Source organism: Littorina saxatilis, linkage group LG17, assembly GCF_037325665.1.
Source record: "Littorina saxatilis isolate snail1 linkage group LG17, US_GU_Lsax_2.0, whole genome shotgun sequence".
NCBI lineage: Eukaryota > Metazoa > Mollusca > Gastropoda > Littorinimorpha > Littorinidae > Littorina > Littorina saxatilis.
The window spans coordinates 35,357,157-35,369,186 of record NC_090261.1 but is presented as its reverse complement, the minus strand read 5'-3'; the positions used below and the strand labels follow the sequence as shown (position 1 = coordinate 35,369,186).

General features: G+C 39.7%; 1 protein-coding gene across 2 annotated transcripts in view; it reads right to left on the bottom strand.

Annotated features, from left to right (window-relative positions):
* Positions 1–32: 32 nt before the first annotated feature.
* Positions 33–12,030, bottom strand: part of LOC138953542 (vasodilator-stimulated phosphoprotein-like) — a 40,466-nt gene continuing 28,468 nt past the window's right edge. For both annotated transcript variants that reach the window (XM_070325381.1, XM_070325382.1), the window contains exon 10: positions 33–7,009. In XM_070325381.1, coding sequence (XP_070181482.1) covers positions 6,981–7,009 — 29 coding nt within the window. In that variant the 3' untranslated portion in view covers positions 33–6,980. The remainder of the gene's footprint in view (positions 7,010–12,030) is intronic.

Below are 12,030 nucleotides of genomic sequence, written 5' to 3'. Positions count from 1 at the left end.
CTATCGGTGTCACAGGCAAACCAGTCACTCGCTTGATTTTCTAATACACAGATTTTATTATGAATGATTAAAGTACAAATACACAATGGCATACATTGCATCGACAATGTACTAGAAGTACAATCTTGCAGGACAACCCATGACAACGTTAACATGTATTGAAAAATTGGTGGTGGTAATATTTCTGTATAATTCATTACAGTGCTTGTGTGTGGATAAATAAGAGAGGGGGGGGGACAGGGGTGGTAGAAGGATCTTGGGCACAAAGTACAACTGGCACGTCAAATTAGGGATGCGCTCCACTGTCACATTTTTTCCACCTGTTAAAGAGTGGTTGGGGTCGAATTTTAAAAAACCAAAGTGGGTAAAGTAAGATGCTGAGCGAAATCTTTACTTGAGGGGGAAAAGGGTCAAGAAACTTTTTAAAACAAAAGATAAAGTGTGTTTGTGAAGGGAGGTGGATGAATTTCAATGGGATGACATGTACATGGGTGCAACCTGGAAAATTCCAAAAACCGGCAAAGCAGGGTTCCTGCAGGGCAGAGCTGATACAATTCAAGGAGTTTTCAAGGACATTTCCAGGACCAAATAAATGCTTTTCAAGGACATGATTTTCCCCAAATTAATGCATTTGACTTTGCTATGACGTTGAAGTTCTGTGTGTGTTCAGCCTTTTCTGCAAAAGCATCTGCGCTTTTGAGCAGGTCAGCCGCACAATCTTCGATCTTTCTTTTCTTTGCTTGGAGAGTCTGAATCTCATCCATGTCAGCCTTTCTTTTTTGCACATGTGTCTCGTTCTTCTTCTTCTCTTTCTCTGCCTCCAAGTACTCAGAGTACCTTTGCCGAGCACTAGGCAACAATTTGGAAAAATCAAGTACTTTTCAATGACTATTTAACAAAACTCTATTTTCAAGCACTTTTCAAGGCCTGGAAAAGGTTTTCCAATTTTCAAGGAGTTTTCCAGGGTTCAAGGACTCTGTACGAACCCTGGGCAAAAGTTGGGGTCCAAGCTTTTTTAGTATTTAAAATGCCAAAAAAAAACTCTCCTGGAACAAAAACATCGGCAGCCGATAAAACCGGCAGCCGGCAGAGTTGCACCCATGCATGTACGTTGGTGAAACCTTGGAAGAACAAAGTTGAACTAAAACTGAGCAGCGTCAGCATTTTTTGTGCAAAATGAAACAAATCAGCTGTACAGTTTCTCTGTCAGAAAATTATCCTCAAAGCAAAGTGGCAGGAACAAAAAAAGAAGCAAAAATTCGTCCTAACAAAATGTACTCAAATCTATACCAGGCTTGAACTTAGCAAAAGCGATAATTATTGGCATGTTAGGATTTTTCAGTGTATCATACAGAGAAAAAAATAAAATCCTGCTTGCAATGGAAAGGGATGAGCAAAGCAAGATTAATTAGGGTCTGTGTATTTTGGCCAGTTTATGAATCAATGGGCAAGAAGTTTAAGTGTTCGTAAAACACGCACAAGTTCATTTACGCTCAATTTTTACAGTGTGTGTGCAAACATCACAAAGAAAGATTAAAGAATTTGATGCTACACTCTTTGATTTAGAACTGATGAAAGAGGGGGGGATTTATGTACAGGTTAATACTTTGGACAATGCAAGCATAGATGAAATGGATGAATGAACAGTAACAAATAAAAATAAAAAAGGTCTTTGAATAGTTTCAAATAAACAGTATCTCCTTCTACCAAGTACAATCCAAAAGACTTTGAAGCACAAGCAAAACAGACCAGACTGTACCCAACACAGAATCATGCACACAACACAGAAGCCAGCTCATATAACAAAAACATTTAAAATCACCGTTATATATTAGCAAATCACATCGTATAGCTATTCCAGCCTTTCTCCCTGCAACGCATTTGCACTTACATTGCACCGTACAGAACTGCATGTTTGCATGTGGTTTGTTCATACTCCCAAATCCCGTAACAGTATTCCAAACCAGGTGTTGGGTTACTCAGTGGGGGAATCAAAAGAAGAAACATTGCTTTTGACAACATATTTTCGAATGTTATATATGAAGTCTTATATCGCGCGCGTATCTTCAGACTTGGACTCAAGGCGCAGGGATCTAATTATACCGTGTGATCTGGAATTTTTTACACAATACATCACGCATTCACATCGACCAGCAGATCGCAGCCATTTCGGCGCATATCCTACTTTTCACGGCCTATTATTCCAAGTCACACGGGTATTTTGGTGGACATTTTTTATCTATGCCAATACAATTTTGCCAGGAAAGACCCTTTTGTCAATCGTGGGATCTTTAACGTGCACACCCCAATGTAGTGTACACGAAGGGACCTCGGTTTTTCGTCTCATCCGAAAGACTAGCACTTGAACCCACCACCTAGGTTAGGAAAGGGGGGAGAAAATTGCGAATGCCCTGACCCAGGGTCGAACTCGCAACCTCTCGCTTCCGAGCGCAAGTGCGTTACCACTCGGCCACCCAGTCCGAATGACAGATAAAAGAGCATACCAGAAGGAATATCTGATTTGATCTCCTCCTGCTCATTATTCATGAAGCTTCAGTCATTCTTCTTCCAGTCCTCTCTCCCCAAAATCTTTGTGTACTTTGAAGAAAATGAGTGTGCTCAACATCGATAAATTTCACCTGTAGTGTAGCAACAGAAATAAAACAAAAGGAAACAAAACTATTCTAGGATCTTTTTCGCTAATTTCAACCACCCATAATGTACTGGTTGTATTTCTGAGCACAAACTACTGCACACATTTTTAGAGTTCCCAGGTCTGTTATGGTTACAGAAATCCTAAACTTCTTGTGAAAATCACCGCATTGGCATGAGAAACCTGGTAACAGATGTGAACCACACGCACCCTGTGAGAACACTGCAACTGGATTCGGTACATTTAGTGCACGTGCCCACCAAGCCAATACCCAAACTCATGAATGCACAAATGGCTATAATACAAAGCATTCAACAAGGACTAGGAAAACCATAAACAAACGAATGAACAATGCACACCAGTTGAGCAACAAAACAGAAAAAGCGGCCGATACTTCTATTTGTGTTAAGACTTTATTGTAAAGCTATCACACGCGAATGCATTTCTTTGACTGGTTATGTGCAGAGAGAAAAAAAAAGTTGAAAAGAAAGCATGGCAGAGAGATATAAAAAGAAAGAGACATTGAGAAAGAGAAATAATGACAGGAAGAGATCTCACATTGAGCAACAATCAGCAATCGCAAAAAAACAAATCTAAAAATAAATGAACAGCAATTGGTCTTAATATAAACCAAAAAGCATACAAACACAAGTCATCAAGTGTAATACTTGAAAATACGCAAATTAAAACAAAAATGCATTCATCAAAACACATCCATGGTCTTCTTCCCATTTGAATCAATCAAAGTGTATAGTAATCCTGATGAACTCTTGATGCAAAAGTACATTTCTCAAAACAAAAAAAGTCTATTCAATCTAAATAATCTGTCGAATACAGCGAACTATGTGTTATCAATCATTGTAAATTTCACTATGTTACACAATATTTATTCTACTTTAAAATCACCTGCTTAAACTACCTGGAAATGAAAAACGCTAAGCAGAAAAATCAAACCAAAATTGGTAAATGCATCACGCGCCTTATTATATATGTACATTATGTGCTATACACAGCCTCAGTCATGCATACTAAATATAATCAAAAAGGAAAGTACCACCTCTTCTCAAACACAAGGTGTGCAAACATGAAAAGTTCGTTTGATTTTGAAAAGCTTGACACCTGGGCCACCTAAACAGGACATACAATAAACAAAAAGTTACAAAAAGACCTGAACTTTTCAAAAGCATTCCCAAAGATGTCAACAAATGCCTTCAAGGTATAAAAAGTACTGGTTATTACAATAATCTTCAGGAATAATTGAGACAGAAAATAGACCCTTTTTAGCAAGTGTTCCAACACAGTTCAGATCACGTTATATCCATCTCGCTGTTGATGAAAATCAGAAAAACACATTGCTTTGTTGCAACAGAGTACAAGATAGCAGTTCCACCCTTAATGCAAGATCAGTGAAAAGATGAATAAAGAAGCTACCAAGTTTCCATTCATACAACATTACATGAACACACAGACATGAGCTAACACACCCACACTGCACACGCACATTGCATTCATTCATACACACACACACTGTTCATTCACTCACTCGCTCACTCTCTTTTATGCTGAAACTGGAAACAGCTGCAACTTATCATCTCAACTCAACTTAAAAGAGAGACTAGCTGACCTTATAATTCCAATACATGTACTACTGTCATCATGAACACTTCAAAATTTCATAGTCGATCTGTAGCAAACTGTATACATTTTTTTTTTAAATAAACAGAAAAAGGAAAACCTTGGTCAAATTAAAATAAACCCGAAAGCTCAAAAACACTTTGATCCCAAATAAAACATGACATCTGATTGGAAGGTAGACAATTCTGAAGAAGACACTATTTAAGCTGGTAATGGTATGGATAGCCTTTATGACATGATTAGCATATCTTGTATTTCTTTTCATAATCAGCATCTCAATGTTTATAAAGACTCAGAAATGATACTTCATGATAAAAACACCATTGTTCATTCAAAGCAAAATACAACTTTAAATCTTTGTTCTTCTAGGGCACAATTAATCTCAAGTATATGTACACACTGACAAAATGTGAACATGAATAATGGTGAACCTGAAATCAATTAATAATAATGATAATAATTTAAAAAAAACACAATTGTCTCATTCTTGATGAGGAATTTTTTTGCATTTCTGTTTGTGTACCTAAACATTGGTGCAAACAAAAGCATACTCAATCTACTACATGTAGTTAACATTTGCACAGTCTCTTAATTTTGTTTGTTTGTACTACATTGCCTATAAGACTGAGAACTACGATCAACATGATTAACTCTACTAACCTGGGGAGGAATTATCAACATGTAGAGTCAGATCTTCTTGCTGCTGGTTAATTTGTACTCCTGCATTCTCTATTCACACCATTCTGCTGGCATGCTAAATCTTGCCTTACATTTTCAACACCCAACAGCGACAAGGTGAATGATGTACACTCTTTCAGTTTCTTTCCTCTTTGGCAGGAAGTATGTCATTTATCATTTTCAATGAATGATCACACTAAACAAACCTGGCTCTAGTTGCTTGCATCTTTGTGAGATGGCCAATGTTTGGAGAAAGTTTTGCACAACAGGCGCACACCTCATGGGTACTTTATGGCCAAACAAACTTGCACCCACTACTGACAAGCAAGCAAGGCTGGCTCTAGTTGCTTGCATCTTTGTGAGATGGCCAATGTTTGGAGAAAGTTTTGCACAACAGGCGCACACCTCATGGGTACTTTATGGCCAAACAAACTTGCATCCACTACTGACAAGCAAGCAAGGCTGGCTCTAGTTGCTTGCATCTTTGTGAGATGACCAATGTTTGGAGAAAGTTTTGCACAACAGGCGCACACCTCATGGGTACTTTATGGCCAAACAAACTTGCACCCACTACTGACAAGCAAGCAAGGCTGGCTCTAGTTGCTTGCATCTTTGTGAGATGGCCAATGTTTGGAGAAAGTTTTGCACAACAGGCGCACACCTCATGGGTACTTTATGGCCAAACAAACTTGCATCCACTACTGACAAGCAAGCAAGGCTGGCTCTAGTTGCTTGCATCTTTGTGAGATGGCCAATGTTTGGAGAAAGTTTTGCACAACAGGCGCACACCTCATGGGTACTTTATGGCCAAACAAACTTGCACCCACTACTGACAAGCAAGCAAGGCCTGGTTATCGTTTCAATGCAGATGTGACAAATATTTAGTATTTATCTGTCTTCTAAAAGCTACTGAACCAAGCCTGCAGATGTAAAATAGGTTATCGTTCTTTCTGCTAAAAGTCACACGCAAAAGATTTCCGAATTACCAGAGATGAATCCTTCCAGATGAAAACAAATGGAAGAATGCAGGTACAGTGGTACCTGCAATGAAAGGACACAAGCCATACATTGCAGGTGGCAACAGGAGGTGTCCTTTCCTGTGAGGTGTCCTGTCATTGGAAGGGCCTTAGATCGCAGGTACCTCTGTAATGTAAACTCTGGCTGAAAAGTTTTGGGAAAGCTCTGTATCATGAATTTGTCATGACCCTCTCTTGGTTCAGATCTTTATTTTCTTCCAGCACACTGCCTGCAAATCGCTAGAATTCAAGCTTCACGCATGGCCACATGCACCAATGAACATTTTTTTTCTCATTTCTACTTCTATTTTTTACTATTTCTACTTCCTTGTCAGTAACTCAGCGAGACACACCTCATCCCTGCTCTCACTGGCTATAACGTCAAAGTGTCAAATGTTTTCACCTGGAGTTCCACAAAAGAGCTTTACACACTCCATGTACCTCGGTTTATCAACACCTCCAAGGCAGAACACACAAAACAAAATCTACTCTACCTATCCCCATACAAAACCATCATAATTCTGATTCCCTTACTCTTTTAATGGTAATTGGTACGGTACATTTCTGCATATATTAGCAACCTCAGAGACCAGCTGCGTGGGAATTACTTCAATGAAGTATCTTAGCACCCTGGTGACCAGCCTAGCTCTCAGCTAATAGATACATGTACTACATACTTAACGTCAAGTCTCAATAACAACAGAGCAAAACCAATAGTGCTGCAGGTGTGTGCATACGTGTATGCGTGTGTGAGCACACAGACATGCATAATGTGCGTGCATGTGTATGCATGCGCGTGTGTGTGAGACCGTGAAGAACCAGGGGGTAGCAGTTCAGATGTGATGATCGCTCCATGTCGTGAATAAATGCTCCGACTCTCTTTTTCTCTGTCAGCTGGAAGAAGTTGCTCTTATGTCTCTTTTTAGAACCGGGTGATGTCCTCCTGTTGAGCCTTCTTGAACTTGAAGTCTGTGCCTTCAGGAAGCCACAATCCCAAGTTATCTGTGGCCTAGCTCCTGTCGTATAGCTGCAACACAAACAAGACATTTGAGCGAAAATAAAATATGGTCAACCCTGTCTATAACAACCACCCAAAGGATCAACCAAAATGTGTCATTATAAACAGCTGGTTGCTATGGAAAGGTGGATTATATACATCAACAAAACCCTTGTTGGGGATCCTTTAAGATTGCTGTTTTGGGCAGAAGGTTGTCATGGAGAGGTGATCGCCAGAGAAGGTTCGACTGTACAGTAGAACCCCCTATTTACGACTTTGGAAAAACCTTGAAAATTAGGTCGTAAAAAGGGGGGGTCTTAAAATGGGGGTTTGAGTTTTTGGCCCGGGCGGTCATGAATTTGGTTGCAGTGTACGTACTGTTATGTACTGTCATGTTTACACACAAACACACAGTTGCAGTTTACTGTCATATCAACACACACACACACACACACCCAAACACATTACAGCAGAACAACTTTAACTCAAATTTCAAAGAAAATTTACTCATGGCGTAATGCTCGCTCCCCGCTGAGTGAAGCACATTTGACATTGTGGCGCAACCAGTAAAATCCGAATGTCCTAACTCGATAGAAAGCATAACGACTTTTCTCCCGAATTATCTTTCCGCTCACATGAATGTTTCTTCGCCTTGCATCGCTAAACTTGTCCCATACACGATCGTTGAGGTTTTAGCACAGGCACCTCTCTTTGCGTACTTTCGCTTCACTGTCCTTCTCGCCATCTCGATAACACTGAGTCCTTATCATTGACGATACACAGGATTTGCGTCTTCCCGACTCCTAAGGAAGTCGCCGCGGATTGCCATTTCGCTCGATTAGCGATTACTTTATTAGCTCTCTACTCAAGAGTCGGCGCTTTTCTCTTTCTTTCGCGAATCTTCGTTTGTCAACAAGTCGTCGTGACAAGATAGCGTACAGAGGAAAACCGGATGTATTAGGATCTCGCGCGTGCGAGATTTCGGGTTTTTTTCTTTCTCACGGTAGTTGCACGAGAGCCGCCATGTTGTGTTTTCGTCTGCTCGACTGAAAATGCGCGAAAGTCGTAATTCATCCCCAAAAGCTCGGTCGTAAGTCGCGTTTTGGGGTGAGTCGTTCACTGGGGGTTCATTATATAGTAGAACGCATCCGTGGTAGAAAAATCAGTCGTAAAAAGGGGGTGGTCGTAAACCGGGGGGTCGTTAAGGGGGAGTACTACTGTACCACCAAGAAGCAAATACAAAAGTGTTTCCATCTATTCTAAACCTGTGTTTTCTAGTATGAGACACAAACAAAAGCAAAGCTAACACAGATTTGAGCAGAATACTTTCTGGATGATCACTAATTTTGGTAATCCTACTTCATCAAATACATAATTTGAGATCAGACAAAAACATAAATAACATTCTTTACAGCAACATGAACTATTTGGAAAGTCAGAAGGAACTTAAAATATTACCCCTTCGTGTCTTTTGCTTGGTATTCTATCAAGAGGTGGTTGCCAGGGCAGGTCTAACAGCATATATATAAGGTCCCCCTTGAGGAGGGTCTGAAGCTCCCAATAGGCTGTCTGTGAAGGGATACCTATTTCTCTCTCTTTCTCTGCTGAGAGATTTTAACACATCTTGGAAGAAAGTCTCTGCTGACTTTCAATTGTTTCTTTCACAATTTTTGATGTTTTATAATGTGGTCACCGTGAAAGTTGCGTCCCCCACAAAGGGACTTTGCTCTGTAACTCTCGGTCCCCCTTGAGGAGGGTCTGATGCTCCCAATAGGCTGTCTGTGAAGGGATACTTATTTCTCTCTCTTTCTCTGCTAAGAGATTTTAACAAATCTCGGATGAAAGTCTCTGCCGACTTTCAATTGTTTCTTTCACAATTTTTGATGTTTTATAATGTGGTCACCGTGAAAGTTGCGTCCCCCACAAAGGGACTTTGCTCTGTAACTCTCGGTCCCCCTTGAGGAGGGTCTGAAGCTCCCAATAGGCTGTCTGTGAAGGGATACTTATTTCTCTCTCTTTCTCTGCTAAGAGATTTTATTACTAATTCAGTGCCCCATATGGCTTTTTGACCAATCAGGACGGATTCTAGGTGACCTGTTAAATGTTATAACGGTCAGGCAGGGACCCTTTTTGTTTATCAAGCTAAAAATTGACAAAACAAATTAAAAATTTAAATCAACAATATCAGCGTGATTTATTCTACAGAATGACACTTCAAATGCTGTCAGATAATACTCTCTTTATCTACAAAAATACCGATAAGCGAGTTTTGTCGGTGGGTGCTTTACGGAACAGCAAGGTACCGCCCATCCTCTGAGTGTGAAATGCCGACCCGCTCACTTGAAATCTAAATGACCTAAGCTCGGAAAATCAAGTGAAATTGCGTCACTCGCGTTACGTCAAATGTATCTTTACGTCATTTCCCATCCGTCTTGAGTCGGTTCTAAATCTGTCGCTCTCTATTCAACAAGAAAAGCGAAGCAACCGAAACGCATGTTGAACATGGTTTATCTTGTGAGATTGTTGTGTGTCAAACGCATTTGATCTGTGAATATTCATCACGTCAGGAGTATTACTCTGATTGGCTGACCCAGGTCACGAGAATTCTTTGACTGACAGGCATAATCAGGTAGGAGCGCTCAAGTTCCAATTTTGGCTGTTCTGTCTAATTCGCGGGGTTGCTTCGAAATTTGTTTTGGTCGAATTAAACGGTAATAAAACCGTTATTTCTAATATGCGGACTGTTAGCAAATGATAACAGTCATGTCTCACAAACGATATCAGCATTCGCCTAAAAGGCTCATGCTTGATATCTTTTTTCTCGACATGCCTGTTATCATTTGCTAACAGTCAGCATATTAGAAATAACTCATATTAACAAATCTCGGAAGAAAGTCTCTGCTGACTTTTAATTGTTTCTTTCACAATTTCTGATGTTATATATGAGCCTTTGCCAAAAGGTGCCATTTCGGACCCATGTATTTTTGGAAAGCAAGTGTAATTAACTGGATTACCCCAACATGTTTACATGTATTGTGCTTTGAAAAAGGGAGTTTGATGAATGCTTTTTTTAATGTTTTGAAGCCTGTTGTTGTTGTGAATGTTAAATAAAAAATAAAATGTTTTAAACATACACCAGAAACGGCCCCGAAAAATTTTGGACATTTTGGTGTCCTCGGGAAATTTTCGATTTTTCATGGTCTGCATCACTTTATCGGTTTTAATCAGCGTATTTCATACAGTCTAAGCATGCAACTCTTAGTAGAATGTGCAACAATCGTAATTAGAACCAGAATTTACCGAAAACCTCGCCCAGTAAATACCCGGTTATTTTCGAAGGCCTCATGTCCGCAGACCAACTTGTTTACAGATTCGATTTTCGCCGGTCTTGGTGCTTTGAATGGCCGCCATTTTGGATGAAAACGATAGTTTCGTGTTCGAGGAAATAAAAGCAGTGTGTTGCATTTGAGTCAGAATTTGCGAAGTTATTGTATCTAGCAGCTAAAAAGAATCGATGGAGTTTAATGTCCGAAAGTAACGTTTGACACATTTTGTTATTTTTGCAATTTTCACAAAGAAGTTTCGCGAGTATTTTTTTCAAAAGCGTGGAAACCACTAGCTTTGCTTCTTTGGCGTTTCCGGTCACCGATTCGATTAAAATCATGGAGACGACGAGCCGTAAAGTTGAGAAAATATTGTACTGTCTGTTCAGGGTAAGGTGTAGATCTATACGTAACGTTTGACACTTTGTAGATCTAATGTTTGACACTTGCCCATAATTCTTCTCCCGACGAATTGAATTAGCTTATATTATCCCATGACCTGCCTCTTTATCTCTGTTAGCTGAGGAGGTGATTATTCTGAATATTCCATCACAACCATATGGATATCCTATGGATATCCCATCACAACCGAGTTTCGATCTCAACTGTCATTGGTCATTGTCTTTGATTTCAGAGTACAATTGAATAATTTATGGAGGTCATCTGCATATTCAGAGTTTACAGATGGACTACTTTTTACAATTAGTCAAGTTTTGACTAAATGTTTTAACGTATAGGGGGGAATCGAGACGAGGGTCGTGGTGTGTGCGTGTGTGTGTGTGTGTGTGTGTGTGTGTGTGTGTGTGTGTAGAGCGATTCAGACTAAACTACTGGACCGATCTTTATGAAATTTGACTTGATAGTTCCTGGGTATGATATCCCCAGACTTTTTTTCTTCATTTTTTCTTATAAATGTCTTTGATGACGTCATATCCGGCTTTTCGTGAAAGTTGAGGCGGCACTGTCACGCTCTCATTTTTCAACCAAATTGGTTGAAATTTTGGTCAAGTAATATTCGACGAAGCCCGGACTTCGGTATTGCATTTCAGCGTGGTGGCTTAAAAATTAATTTATGACTTTGGTCATTAAAACTCTGAAAATTGTAAAAAAAAAAAAAAAGTTTTTATAAAACGATACACATTTACGTTCATCTTATTCTCCATTATTTTCTGATTCCAAAAACATATAAATATGTTATATTTGGATTAAAAACAAGCTCAGAAAATTAAAAATATAAAAATTATTATCAAAATTAAATTTTCGAAATCAATTTAAAAACACTTTCATCTTATTCCTTGTCGGTTCCTGAAGAGAGAGAGAGAGAGAGATAGAGAGAGAGAGAGAGAGAGAGAGAGAGAGAGAGAGAGAGAGAGAGAGAGAGAGAAAGAAAGAAAGAAAGAAAGAGAGAGAGAGAGAGAGAGAGAGAGTGAGAGAGAGAAAGAGAGAGAGAGAGAATGAGAGAGAGAGAGAGAGTTTGTTTGTTTGTTTGCTTAACGCCCAGCCGACCACGAAGGGCGGCCACACACACACACACACACACACACACACACACACACACACACACACACACACACACACACACACACACACACACACACACAAAACCCGACCGACTGAATATGTAAGTGATCCACGTGTGAAAACCAAAACATAACAGCGCGATGACAGCCAACATTTCTATCCCCGACTGACAAACAGTAACACTGCATGCAAACTGACTTGGGTCAA